Source organism: Vanessa atalanta, chromosome Z, assembly GCF_905147765.1.
Source record: "Vanessa atalanta chromosome Z, ilVanAtal1.2, whole genome shotgun sequence".
Taxonomy (NCBI): Eukaryota; Metazoa; Arthropoda; class Insecta; order Lepidoptera; family Nymphalidae; genus Vanessa; species Vanessa atalanta.
In genome coordinates, this window is record NC_061902.1 from 1,570,678 (window position 1) to 1,586,306 (window position 15,629).

Below are 15,629 nucleotides of genomic sequence, written 5' to 3' on the forward strand. Positions count from 1 at the left end.
TGCCATTATTTCATCCATGCTTATTTCTCTTACTAATCCTTTATTTCCTTGTGCCTTTTGGAGAATACCATTCCAGTCATTATCTTCATTCATAAGTTTTTCAAAATAAACCTTCCATCGCTTGCGTTCAAATTTTTTACAACCTGCCATGCGACTGCGACTGATGCTTCGCCTGGCAGGCGGCAGCACTTATATAATAAGTAGTGAATATTTATTTATTTATTCTCATTACATTACATTACAGCACCGTACAGTAAAGTAAAAACTGGATGTTGATCGGACAAGGAATATCGTTACAATCAATTCCAACCACGAGAGTTACACTTATACAAATTAACAACTTTGATCATTGTTCGAGATCTTATATAATCATTTTATATGTTCATATAATTTCAAAGTAACAATAAAATATATGAATAGCTTGAGAGCTTAATATAGTATCATGACAGTTAAATTAAAACAACAATTAGGTTCATATAGTTATTATCGTAGTTTTTGACTAAATATATAATAAATAAATCTCCGAATAAAATTTTATAATTATTGAGTTGTTTGATGAGGCTGTGTCAAATCGTTGGGTTTAACAGTCTTCAAAATTCCTCTAACAAAGGTTAAATTGGGGTTAAATGTTTTATACTTTTTATTTTTTACCCAATTTAACCCATTTGTACACTCATTATAAATATGGGAACTGACAGTTAGGCTTATGTTAATAACTTGAGAAATTGTTAAAAATGCTTTGAAATTTAATTATTCAAGATGGCAAAATTATGGAGAAGTTAAAATCGTTGCTTCTATACGTTTCAGAAAATCCAACACCCAAGAGGATGAAATTTGAGATAAAAGTTTATAAATAGAAGTCCTTGTTTATTTCAATGTAGAAATTTACGACAAAAAGCTCGGATAATGTTCCCGATAGGGCATTCCATCGAGAAGACGCCAGTAAGTCTAAAAGATAATTACAAGGCTAGAAAACTCACATCCCGTTCCGTATTTACGATACGAACATTTCCGTGAGACATTAATAAAATACATGCACTATGATATAGGTGTACCGTTTATTTTGTAGTGTTGTAATGTGATTGTACATAATACTTATATCTATTTTTATATAAAACAGACTACGAACTTTAAAATTATTTATAAATAACATTTAGAATTAAAAATAAATTTGCAAATAAATTTATAAAAAAAAACACACTTAAAGCAGTTTCAGACAATGTATAACCTGCTGTAGTGTCGGGTGTAGCTCCATCATTACTGGTGCTGGTCTGAGCACTTCTCATTCTGGCACGCTCAACCACTCGAGCTGCAAAATAGAACTTTTTAATTTTTAATGGAAAACGACACAATCAACCCTTTGATCTCGCAACTTTTAAGTTCGGTACGTTTAATTCATTTTGTAAAATGACAATCCTAAGTGCACGTGAAAGGGTTCACTTAAATCGATTTTAATTTTAAAAATAAAACTTTTTTTTTTAAACATAAACAGATAAAATTAGGAATATATGACTAGAGACACATTACTATAGAGATAATCAATTAATATAGAATGCTGTTTGCCGAGAAATTTATAATTAATAATATTAAATAAGTATATAAAAAGAGTACATTTACAAGACGATGTACTTAGTTCATTTTTATACGAGTATGAAATAAAATTAAAGAACAATTGTACTAGAACGACTGACATGACGCTCACACCCGTCGGCATCTCTTTGAAGTATGTTCACAAATCTAAGTATATATGGATATGACTACAAATACATATAGCACCTACTGACTTCACGCTACGCAGGTGCAGACGTGCCCTTTTTGATGTTCACCCTTCTGTCGCCTTCGTTAGTGTGACGTCGTATTGCCTAAAGCTTACATAAATAATGTGATTGGTTTCTATACAAGAAATTCGCAGCAACATTTGAATTAAATCACATTTAGACACATTTGATGTATTGAAAAGCGATGAACACATTAAACAGTTTATCAAATATAAAAACATGCCATGCTTTGTTTACACGAAACGATGAATAGTTGGATTAAGTAATTCAGAGCATTTACACCTTAAGCGCTAATGTGTGTTTTATGCAAGCACTTAGCCGTTTTATATATTTTAAGCATTCGTCTTTGTATCCTTTATCCTGTAATGATATTATCTATATCAAACTACATATATTTACTGGAATCGATAATGAGACTAAAATTTGAATTCTAAAACTAATCATATAACCACAGAGTAATAAAAAATAATTTAATAGTATAAAGGTACTACTTTTTTTTTTTAATATTTGTATTGTAATAAAATAAACAGATAAGAATTGATTCCAAGGACTTGAAAAGTCGTCTATCGAATAAGTTATGTAAAATTTAAGCATTTCACTTTAGTTTTAATCCTAGGGTTTCCTAATTTTATTCCTTCAATAATAACATACAATAAATATTGAATATTAATTTCTTCTCGTTACATTACATTACATTACATTACATTACATTACATTACATTACATTACATTACATTACATTACATTACAATACAGTACAATAAATCAAGAAGTGCATGTTGATCGGGCGAGGAGGAAGGAATGATAGGAAGATTCCTATAATCATTTCCAACAACGAGAGACACAAGAAATTACTTTGATAAAACTTTGATTATTAGATGAGATCTTAAAAATTAATTTTATTAGAAAATATGTCTATAATATCGACGAAGTTCTTATCGGAACTTAAGCAGTTTAATGAATAGAGATATTAGTAAAATGGAATAGCGTTGTATTTTGTATTCTAAGGTTTGTTTATATTTATTCCTTCGTCGACTGGAATATACTATGTATAAAATATCCTAAAAGAAAGAAAAATTTTTGTTAGAAGCATGTGGTCCGGGGAATCAATATCACTAAACAAGGTAAGAAATTGTCATCCTACAAACATAGTATACCTACTACACAAGTGACGTAGGATGACTTTGATTTTTAAACTTCGAAGATTCTAGTGATGTAGGTGAAAAAAATATCGATCGATTAATTCAATATTACAAAAATGATTTTACAACATTACATTATCTAAATTAATAATCATAATAATTTTTCATCAAGAATATTATGCTAATATCTAACAATCATTTGACATAACAAATTTTTCCAGGTGATATAAAAACCACCCAACTACTTTTTCATATTGAAACCAAAATGCAAAGAAATGTGCAAAAAGCGCTGACATTAAATGGAGCTTAGCGTTCATTGCAGGTGATAGTGTAGAATAAAAACTAAGCAAACTATAGAACGTACATACATGTAAGTTGTGATTCATTGCCGTTCGTGAGCAGTCGTTCTATAAATTCTCATTGAAATTATCACCAATTCGTGATTTACCACACTGATACTTTTTATTACTCATGGTAGTATTAAATTACTAATGGTTCTATTTCTGCACACTGTTCCTCTTTCCCGATTGCACACGCTCTATAATTTGCTTATATAAAAAAAGATGTTTCTACCAAAAGCAACAAACATGAAAGCTTTTTGAGTGTCACTTATACGAAAGATTTTCACCTTCTAATTGATCATAAATGTCGAGGAACACAAAAGGCTGGAATTCCCTTCTATTCTCTAGTGGCTCCTCGGCCATGGTTGGTATCGCTGTAGAATAATAAAAAAATATATTAATCGATACTTAATTGTTATTTATTTAAAAACACTTGATTAATGTTGTTACACAAAATTTGTTGTTGGGAAACGTGACACGTCTAAGTGTAAACATTGTTTCTGAAAATCATTTTAAGCTATGAATAAGAACAAAAAAATATCAGAAAATTATATTAAGTATTTATCGTACTAGATTATTTAGTGTTTTCCAAATTTCTAAATATTTGATACTTAATCGTATTATATTTACTTTTAAAATGATTCCACCAAACATTTGTATCCATTGATGTAATCAAGAGTAAAAGCAAGCTAAACCCGGTATTATTAAAAATTTTAAAAGACCTAAAATATAATCGGTAACTTAATAATAAATACTTAAGCTCATTATTTTGAGATTGTAAGCTATCAAATCAAAATCGTACTGTGCTTTAGAGGCCATATATACCTGGCCCTTAATTCATTGATATAGCGTGTCATTCGGTCGATGGAAGTTGAGAAAGTCATAATGTTTTAGGTCTTTGTCTTTTTCCATCTACCCATGAGAACGGGTATATAAAATTTCATGATGATCGATTGACGTCTAAGTATAAAAAATAAACGATCTCATTTGCGTATTTTTATATTATACAATTTCATTAAGAATTGTTAATGGCAAAAAAACCTTCAAAATTACAAAATAACATTGCATATTTTAGAAATACAGAAAGAGCCACCCAGAAGTGCATTCCCAAGATGGCCTGAGATAATTAATCCGGCCTTGAAATTTGGTCTCACAATAGGGAACAATCGATAAACATGTTTTTCTAATTTGGCAAACCTTTTTCATTTGGAAATGATAAGTAGTTTGACAAGAAACCGACACGCGACAAAATTTATTAATTATTATTATTATAGAGAGATAGATTAATTTTCTGAACAAACATACAACGAACTGTCCTAAATTTTTAAAATTCATATTGTTTTTCAATTCTATACCATATATACCACCACACAAATAGAAACACAACAGACCACACATTTACGCTAGCCATTAGTCAAACCAAATGTCAGAATACATTGACATTTGTGATTTGACACATTCGAAATGCGTTTTGAAAACATAAATTCAATGCACACGACAGTCGACAAGCAATCTTTTATGATGTAATGCCTTGTCAGGTTCTTGTCGAACTTAACAAAACTCTTACGGTGTTATATCTATTTGAAATGTTTACGTGTAGTTTATGATTGCTTTTTAATTTTCTAAAAAACGGTGCATTTGCATTGCCTCTTTACTTTATGCGAGCGATATCGTTGTGATCAAATCATTTGCAGTTGCTCCAAACTCTTGCTACCGGGTACTAAAACAAACCCTAAGTATATGTATTATAAATCAAAATACAGACTCAATGTAATATATTAGAAAATGATAAAGACTACAAAGAATTGAAAAAATGTTGTAACTGACAACCTTCATTCTGCATCAGGTCATCAAATAAGAAATAATTCTTACTCAGAAATAAAAATCCTTTTGCTCTCACATTCCGTAGAAGACTCATTCCCAATGTATTTTTTTAATTTATTTTTATTAAATAATTTAATAAATCACTTTTCACAATAATTAGTATCAATCATTATGTTATTTAATATTTTCTATGTTGGCACAAAGCATGCATTATAACTAATAGAAAAAACAAGCGACAATAGCGCAATGGGTTATTGGTGATGTAAAAAGTCTGACAACCTCCATGGTCGAGTAGTGTGTACACCGGTTTTCATGGGTATGCCACTCCGAGGTCCCAGGTTTGATTCCCGGCCGAGTCGATGTAGAAAAAGTTCATTAGTTTTCTATGTTGTCTTGGGTCTGGGTGTTTGTGGTACCGTCGTTACTTCTGATTTCCATAACACAAGTGCTTTAGCTACTTACAATGGGATCAGAGTAATGTATGTGATGTTGTCCAAGATTTATTTATTTATTTTCAGAATCGAGCCTAACCCCTTGGGCTATTGTCGTCCCCACTACTATTACAAGTGATTAGCTTAAAAGGAGGGGTAAATAGGAATATTAGTTATTCCTTAATTAACATGGGACAGTAATAATAATATTTAAAAAAAGAATTTACTTGGCACTCCTTTGTGTTGCACAGCAGGCAGCAAAGATCTGAAATAAAAATCTGCATTCTGACATTACAACTATAACTTCAATACATAAATTAAAGTGGTAAAATATTAGCTGTTAATTGTCTAATTGGCCTCGTCTCCTTTTGAAAATGTTTGATTACCAAGCTCTACCAATGCGGGTCAGTGGATACATATTTAGTAGTTTGACATTCAACACATTTAGATTTCCTAATAATATTTTCTCTCACCATTGTGTGCAACATGCAAGTAACAATATCATTGTAATTTGTATGTTGTAACTACACTGAAGTTTTTTAATCTCATCTTCTCTGTTCCAATAATATTTATTTTTTTAAATTAAAATTTGAAGATTTTAATAAAATGAAAAATACATTAAACAACCAGACTTAAATAACATACAGATATTATGTTTGATTCTGGCCACCTAAATGTATAAGTAACCTTTTAGGAGATCCTATAGAAATTTTGAAATAATAATAAATAACTGTATGAAATAAAAATTCAAATATCCAATGGAATATAATTGTTAATGTAATTAAATTATATACATATTTTTATATAGGTCCATAAAATTTTACAAGCTCCTCGATATCTTATGTATTTTACATTAGATATAACCATCCTAATAAACACAAATTACTTTTACTTTTTAATCATTTGCAACCTACTACTTTATTCAATTTTATAATCATTAGTGATGATTTAATCTGGTAACTGAATGTTTATTTTCATTGGCTGATATATTGTTATACTTAGCAGAGCCGCTCCCTTTATAATATTTGCTTGTATACTTGTCATGTTTGTCTGTGTGCGTTTGTGTACAGTATATATACTTTATATCTAATATTAGGAACCAGTTTATTGGCTCTTGAGGTATTTTTAATAATGGTTTATCTCTTAAATTAGTGATTTATGCATATTTTAATATATTAAGGGTTCTTTCAGGTAAACAATGACACATTATGTTGATTCAATTTTATTATTTGTGTTGCTATAGCCATATATGTTTTCAAGGCATTTTGTAAGATAATGGTTTAGATTTTAATGTTATTGTCTTTTAAATCAAAGTAGGTACTTATGGAAGAAAGTTTTTGACCTTGAGAAAAGATATTATCTATTATATTATATAATAGAATTAAATATACAACACATACCATCTATAAGATTTCCTGTTGCATCTCATGCGATTTTTTCTAAATTATTTTGTAGGTATATTTTATTTTCATTTTTATAGTGCATAGAAGTATTAATATAATATTTCCCAGCTAAAGTGACATTCAACTTAAAAATTAAATATATACAGAAACCATTTTTAGTATTTATATATTTAACTATTTAATCAGAAAAAAGCGAGTAATTAAATATTCATAAACCAAACTATTAACGACGTATTACTTAATGAAAGTAAATTCAAAATGATAAGTCACGTAAAATATTTTAAAATAATATTTTGAAGCCTCACCTGTAGCTGCTTCGCTCTACGTTCCGTCCTTGCAGTTGGCGCTAATAAATCAATACGCGCATATAAATCACACTACGGCCGTGTAATTTTGAATTGAAAACTCACTTTATTTACCTGCTACTTCCTTACCTGTCATAAACATAAAAATGAAGTTGAATGAAAGGGAGCGTATTTCATTACTTTTTTTATTATTTTGGTTACTATAGTAGGTAATTAGTTATTATTAATATCTCATATTTATATAAATTTTAAATAAGTATATACTACTATTTTGAATATTCCGCCATATTGTATTAATATGAAATTCATACATACTTCGGAATTCGGATTATTGTAAAAGAGTACAAGAATGCAAAGCTTATTGTTCGATCTTAAATGAGCTAAACTCATTAAGAGTTGTAAATTTCAAAACTGTTAACAACGTCGATACCTATTTACTTTATATACTATTTCTTCAGAAGTTAATTGAACTATTTCTTTATAATTTTGAACTTACCAGAGGGTTTTTTTTCCTATATATACGTGCGAATAGCTTTCGATTGTTATTATTGATCGATCGATAGATCGATTGATTCTTCAAACTTGAAGGTAGCGCAAGAATCGTTTTTTATTTCGTTAAAATAATTTTGAGTAGATATAATGAACATGAGTGTTTTTTAACTTTCATCATTTTACAGATTTATTCGTCAGATACACCTGGCCTCAAATTTATTTATTTCTTACTTCACAAAGTTTTTTTATATACTTACTTTTTATGATAAAAATGGTTGATATATGTTGGAGTTCACACCATAAAAACCCAAAACCCGTAGCCCGGTAGATCCCAAAACAATACTACTGTACTAAGGATACTAGATAAAACTTCAGCTCAAAATTCGGTTATCAAATAGCGGAAGTATAAGTTAGAGATACGTTTGTTTTTTTGGGAAATCTTCGTATGAGATGATCCAAGGGGTTAACTGAGCTAGAGCTATGTGGGATTCCACCCACCCACACCCACTAAAAGCCCTGCGATGTCCGTCCTCGAAACAAATCATGAGAAGTTGCGAGATCATTTTCGGCTGACCCACCCGTGGCATGATTTTCGTGGCTTGGCGGTGCATTTCTCAAGTGTAGTAAATTTGGTATTGAAACGAGAAAAAAAAAACATTACTCAATGTTTTAAAACAAAAAAATTGAATCATATAATGAATTTTTACTTGACTTATGACTTTTATTTAAATTTTTCTGATAAAATAATAATATTTGAAATTGCAAAAACAGTTCCAATTCGGGTTGAATACTGTGGCAGAATTTGAAGACGTGTTAGATTATATAAAAGAATAAAGTGGATCTTGACTTGGTTCTAATCCGATGCATAGACGTCCTAAGTCGTTCGAGGCGTGAATGCTAACTCGTTAGGTTACACGTTACACACACACCGAACCCGCCGCGGTCAAGGTCCCGCTTTCATTACCATCCGCGCTTAGGCATTTAGATACGGGGTAGGTATACAGTACACTATGTCCTCCCTCCAAACATCCGCCAGAGTCTTCTACGTCTCATCCACCCGCCCGGTGATGCTGTCGAGGTCAATATGGTCAACAGGTACGGTCAATTCGAAAGGAAAAATCTTTAGTTGAGATTCACGTGCTCTAGCTTCTGTATAGGCTATCTCTATTCCATCTCATCTCATCACAATCAAAGAAGATATTGTGAAACATTCTGGTTTAAAAAACATAAGCTTGTTGTTTTTTAAAGTGAACCCGTTAATTTATGATCTTGGATTGTTATGCATTAAATGTAACAGTAGGTAAGTAATACTAACATTTCATTACATTGATACATCATGTAAAAGAGATGATGTTTGTCACTTAAGCTTATTGCTCAGAGCAATTAATCAATGCACAATTTGGCATAGACGAACTAAAACAAACAAATAGAACGTCAACTATTTTAAGCGGTAGTTAGTTTAAAAAAAAACCGTTAGCTTTCGTATATTTACCAAATTTTTGGTTAACTACCCGCAAAATGCAATTAATAATGGTTAACATACAATATGTTACTTTTTAATATATCGTTTTAATATCATATAAAATTGTATAATATATCAAAATTATTAAACGAATATACAAAATTTCGTGTCTCTGCTGTTATCTGTTAAAGATCGCAATCATATCATGGAAACTTAATTATTTACAAAACATTTTGTCTCTGTACTGTTAACCGTTGAGGATTTCCACCGTCTAGAGGTAAATTGATGTTGTATGAGCAATTTCATCATAAGTGGAAACGGATCAAATATAACTTGCAAGATTAGATTATCAAACCTGGGACTAGTGAAATTACATTAAAGTTATTAAATTTCTTTTAACTTAAACCATCCCGCCACCCCCACCAACGATCGGCAAGCTGGCATTATCGTGCAAAACGCGATAAGCATTTTAAGATGTGTCGAACTGCTCGATCGTTACATATTAAAATAGAATTTCAAATTCTAAAAAAAGATTCAAAACTTGAAAAAAATACATTTGATTCGATTTGATTTGATATCTAAGCATTTTTATTTGATATATACGTACTATGTGCTCTAAATTCTAATATGTCTATAACACAAAAGCCCATAGCTTGTTTGACTCGTATTTATCGAATTGAGATTAACAATTTTTTGTATTTTTTTTTTCTTTTTTTATGTTATATTATGGGGGCAAACGAGCAGGAGGCACAGACATCCAAATCTTAATAGGGTCCGGTTTTTTCCCTTTTTGTACGGAACCCTAAAAAGGTGCTTTCTGGTTTAATGCGGAGGAATTGAAAATTGAAATCTTACCTATGTATTTTATATCAATTTTCCAATTTTAATCTGTTTGGATTTGTCACTGGGAAAATATTATTTATATTTTATGTTATTAAATACAAATTTACAAATAAACTTCTTGTTGTCTTCTTCTTGTCTAAATCTTTGGATTATTTATTAAATAAATAAAACAGAAGGTCCTAATTGAAAGATTATTAGTGTTCAGCTTGCGCACGCTTATAAAATATTATTTTATTCAATTGTTCAATGTTTATAATGTTCAAGCTGCAGTTATGCTGAATTATTTCAGACTGTAATCGAAACTTAATTTTTTGGAATACTGTTACAAAAAATAGTAAAAACTGCAATCTAGACAAACAAATAACAGAATCTTATTATTTTTTATACATTAAAACTTATAATTCTATGTAGCACTGGGTTAATAATTTAATACAGACATTTTTAGTAAAAAAACCCTCTTATAAGTTAACGAGAACAGATTTTAAATATGCTCAAGTTTGAAGCTATGCTCTAGTGTTGATTTAAAGAATCATTCACTCGCCTGAGTCAATATGATGGATCGCGGACGTGACGAACCGTTATATTTGTTGTCAGCTATGACAGTCTGTGCTTAAAATATAAAAGTAGCTACTTTTTTAATCTGTATCAGTTCGAGACGTTCTCGGCTTGAAATGAAGTGCAGTGTAAAGTGAAACAGGCAATAACTGCAATAAGTCTACTAATAAAAAAAAAGTTAAGACTGACTCAATAACATCGTCTTTCATAATAGTTGGAATGAATCAAAGGAAAAATCTATAAAAATGTTTGTTGTGAAACGAAAGTGATATCTATGGCTTGTGATGTCTCATAATAGGAGAAATCTTCTGATATTTGCCAAAAAATAGTCATAGTAAGATGTAATCAAAATTTTAGAAGGTCCACGTCCAGACATGGGTTCCAGATTACGGTAAACAAATAATCATTATTAAATCATTCGTGACATCTCTTAGTAACTTTCTAAGTAATAATCGATCTGATTATATTCACTGCCAAATCATTTAACCTCATGTAGAGTGCCAATCATTTTGTATTATTATTTTATTGTTTGTTTCTAATTCCGTTCATCGTTATCACTTTGGTTTTAATAGACTTTTTATTTTTGCTCTGACACATATTTCCTGCGTCTAATCATAAACGTCATTGTGTTCAGCATGTAATTGATAACTCCCACAGTCTCCCACTTTTGTAAAAGTAAATGGCGATATAGTAGCCGAAACCTGTGACACAAAAAAAAAATACATATTTATATATGCACAATAACATCTTATTATAAATAAATTGAGATGGATTTGTTTTACAAGTTTTATTCTTTGTAAGATAATTTTTATTTATTAATTCATAATAAACCTATCATTTCTAGGAACATTATGTTTTCATTAAAATTCAATGAAATATTTCAATGCTTAGTGTTTCTTTATACGTAATTCAAATAGAATTTAAAACGAAAGTAAATAATAATTGAAATGATTATAATTTAATTACATTTGTTTCATTAAATATTAACTCTTTATTTACCAATAATATTTATATTTACCACAAAACTTGTCACTGCTTTCAGAGATACCGTTCGCTTCCTATTTGAATTGTTCTGTGAAGTATCCCCCGGTGATCATGTAAGAGATCCATATGTAGTACGAAAATACCCAGAGAATTATAAAAATGAAGAAGAATTGAAGAATGTACCCAAATTCACATTTCCATGTCAATTGGAGAAGTAAGTGAATATATACTATGTTTGGAGCGTTAATAATATTACCTGCTTTACAAGTAGTAATAGAGCTTTCTGATACCTATATATAGTCTTATGTTGTTATAAGGTATTAAAAAACAAAGATATAATATCAGTGTCTGTCCGTCAAGACCCTTGTTTTTCTTATTAACATCAAAAACAAACTAAAGATCTCTAAATCTATTGATACTTTTAAATATACTTAATATAAATATTATTCAATAATACAGTTTTGCTTGGTTTCGCTTCCATCTATATATTACAAATACATAACAAGTTTCTCTTGATCTAATTTTCAATTGGTACATGGCACAATGTCAAGTGTCAATTGAATCTTAATATGTTATATACATATATATATACATAGATTTCAATGTTCTATTCTAACTAAAACTAAATGTTATATGACTATTATTTCTAATTTGTATCAGATTGAGTTTCGTCATCATAATTTTTTATATTTGTGTATAAAAGCTAGTTATGATGAGTTACTCACTATATTTAAACCTTTTAATTTTTATTTATTAAGTATATTATGTGTATATCTAATATGCTCATTCCTGTTTTTATTATTTTCAGTACATTTGTTCAACATTACTCCTTTGTATTGACGTCCGTGGATTCGAAATATACATTTTGTTTTTGTCGTTATGATCCAAAAGCAAATACAGCACTAGTGCTGTTATCCCACTTACCATGGCATGATATATTTTACAAGTAAGTGTTAAGATTACTTATGTACATATGTTTTTATTATTTTAATGTATTAAATAAAATTAGTTAATAGATATTTGTGGAAACATGTATTTTATGTATAACCCTAAATAAGTTTTTTATTGTTTATTGTTCTTATGTTACTGTTCTTTTACTCAATTTTGTTTGGCGAGTGATTTAAATGTTTTTTTTAATGCCTCGCTAAGTTTATGGAATACATATCACAAATGTATCAATACATAAAACTAAGAACAACCAATGCACTTTTAATATGTTATTGAAATCCATTTTTTGTTTTGATATTTAAAAAGAATTTCAAGACTTATTATGCAGATATTTTTTCCTTGCAACATTGTTTAAATTTGTTATATATTTACATCATGCGCTAATGATAAGAGTCTTTAAAAAAAGTTACTTAATACCAGCGTCCTCTCGTTTTGCGTGCGATGCGATATTCTGTGTAACAGTAATATTCTAGCGAAGCGATGGGAGTTTAGTCAAAGTTGAATTTATGCGAAAAGCTAATTACTTTGGAAAATTGTTTTATAATCAATACATGCTGTGCAAAGATATATAAACAAATTGGCGAATTCAGTACTGTCATATTTTATAATTTCGTAGCTTTGTTTAAATTTTTTAGTAATATAAACACCATGAACTTTTAGATATTTTGAATCAATTTGGAATGATAAAAAGATAGCTATTAAAGAAAATCATGTCGGTTTTTCTTGGTAGAATACTCATTGCGAAAACGTGCTTGCTTTAAATTTATTTTCATGTCAAAAGGAGATTTATAAGTTCTTCTAAGAGCATTCTTGAATACAGTATGATTTTGGCTTGCTAATATATTAATTACATGCTAGCTTGCAAATAATTTTTATTAACTTGTATATATAAGCGAATTTATTTTCAATTAGAGTTATGTTGTACTGGTATGTTTGTTGTATATTCATGATAAAATATTAATTATTTACAGTATTATTTCATGTAGTTACATCAAACGCTTAATTTGGCTAAGTTGTAATATATTTTAAAAAAATAACAATTATGCTGTTGACAATTTTTTATGTTTTTTATATACATTAATGATACATTAATTACGGAGAGAAGTTTTTCTATACAACTTTTTTTTTAATATTTAAATAATTACCAAATTACTATTATTCTCATTTATTATTGCAATATCTTATTTGTTTGTTTGTTTCAATGTTTGTAACTCTCGAACAACTGAACAGATGCTTGTATTATTTTGTATGGAAACATTTTATTTATATGAAATAATTTAATAATAAGTGCTATGTTAGTAAAATTATTCGTAATAAACAGTTTAATATGTATGTTTGTCCATCTATTGTGTTCTGAACTTTAACTATATAAAGATGTGTACATATTGCAGGTTACTAAATAGTATAGCGAATTTACTAAACAGTAATGAGAGGGGAGAGTTGACATCGTTCCTAGAGGCATGCCGTATTAGGCCTCCTATGCCGGGGCACACACTCAAAGTAACATACAATGCTGGTCATAGTGTTTTTTCATGTCAAAGCCCAGATAATAGATTACCCAGTATACCGGACAATGTGAGTAAACGTTTTAATATATTAAATAATTGTCAAATAATATATATGTGATTAAATGATGTAAAGGCATACATTCTATCAGTGGTAGGCTTATGGTCAGGTGTATCTAGTGAGAATTAGCTCACCAATTATTATTCTACTGATAAACACCAAGACAACTACAATATTTTTGTCTTCTTGTTCGAATGATCTTTAAATGAAAGTGTAAAAATCGCTTTTTAATATTTTCACTTGAATAAAGGAATTTGCTCATTATTTTCTAACATTAAGAATTCATTTAGTGAGTTCGCCCTCACTGCGGTCTAATAAAAAATATTTCAATATCCATCTTGATAAACTATGGGAACATTATGTGGTTCATTCCCGATATTTCGAATTTTTAGAAGTATCGATTATAATATCTTGTAACTTTTCAAAAGCTTTTTCAGACGAAGGGTACCGAGCAATGAATTAAAAAATGTATCTTTGCCCTCTTTGGGGTCAAGCTTAAGTGAAACAGGCAATTACTTTTGCATTTATAATATTAGTATAGATATCTTCATTCAATTATATTTTATAGTAACAAAGAGTTTGGTCACAAATAAAAAAAATGGGAAAGAAATAATTTTTTATCTGTTTCAAGTGCAATCTCACCGAGTACTTCAGCGCTATGGATACAAAATGCATGGCAGGGCTTTGGGCGGCGTTACTCCACGAGCGTCGGATAGCGATAGTCGCGTCGAAACCTTCACGTCTCTCAGCCTGCGTCCAAGCCGCCAACGCAACTTTGTTCCCAATGTCGTGGCAACATATATTCATACCGATACTACCGAAGCATTTGGTTGATTATCTTCTGGCTCCTATGCCGTTTCTTATTGGTGTTCCTAGATGTGTGATGGAGGTTTGTTTTTTTTTTAAATATATATAGATAAATGATAATTATCAAGTTTTTAATCATGAAAATATTATTAATGTTTTATAAATTCAATTCGTCTGTTAAAGAAATATTAATAAACACGGGATTATTCAACACAAAATTATATTATAGATGAAAAAAAAGCGTGGAGTTAATACTTGTTGACTTTGAGGCAGGATAGGTTCGGTTATTGTATTTCAAATGTTGGAAAATAGTAATTACCGAGTTTCTTGCCGGTTATTTTAGAGTAGAGTCTAGTAGAGTAAAGTATCTGATTGTATTTTCAAAATTGTTATTTTTTTTATTATTATTATTAATAATATCAAATAATAGCCTAAAAATAAAGTTAAATTGTTACCTTGTAATTTTTTTCTTTTATAATTTCTAAATAATATAATATCCGTAACTGAGATTTCAAGAAACAATCGGATAATCCGTAATATTTTCGTATCCATATCTAGATTCAAAATATACATAACATCACTGATTTATTGATACACTATTAACACATATTTATTAAAACTAACTTAACTTGGATTGTGATTACAGACGGTGCGGATGTCGGAAGTTGGTGACGTAGTTGTGCTAGATGTAGACGCAAATGAGCTGAAATCTCCATTTCACGACCTAGAAAGTCTTCCTCAAGATATG

The 15,629-nt window shown here is 29.5% G+C and overlaps 1 protein-coding gene and 1 long non-coding RNA gene across 7 annotated transcripts in view; one reads left to right on the forward strand and one right to left on the reverse strand.

Moving 5' to 3' along the window:
- Nucleotides 1-975: 975 nt before the first annotated feature.
- On the reverse strand, nucleotides 976-7,349 carry LOC125076020. Its single transcript, XR_007120274.1, has 4 exons — nucleotides 7,225-7,349; nucleotides 5,744-5,781; nucleotides 3,549-3,635; nucleotides 976-1,309 (listed from the first exon to the last, which is right to left on the reverse strand). It is a non-coding gene; the product is annotated as an uncharacterized LOC125076020 (long non-coding RNA).
- A 1,430-nt stretch (nucleotides 7,350-8,779) lies between these two features.
- The window catches only part of LOC125075977 (DENN domain-containing protein 1A), a 30,002-nt gene continuing 23,152 nt past the window's right edge, over nucleotides 8,780-15,629 (forward strand). For 5 of the 6 annotated variants that reach the window (XM_047687885.1, XM_047687880.1, XM_047687882.1 and 2 more), the window contains exons 1-6: nucleotides 10,695-10,967; nucleotides 11,619-11,774; nucleotides 12,369-12,506; nucleotides 13,900-14,083; nucleotides 14,706-14,963; nucleotides 15,528-15,629. In XM_047687885.1, the coding sequence (XP_047543841.1) occupies nucleotides 10,951-10,967; nucleotides 11,619-11,774; nucleotides 12,369-12,506; nucleotides 13,900-14,083; nucleotides 14,706-14,963; nucleotides 15,528-15,629 (855 nt within the window). In that variant the 5' untranslated portion in view covers nucleotides 10,695-10,950. Of the gene's footprint in view, nucleotides 8,812-10,694; nucleotides 10,968-11,618; nucleotides 11,775-12,368; nucleotides 12,507-13,899; nucleotides 14,084-14,705; nucleotides 14,964-15,527 lie in introns of those variants that run through there. The other variant, XM_047687881.1, reaches the window with a different exon arrangement.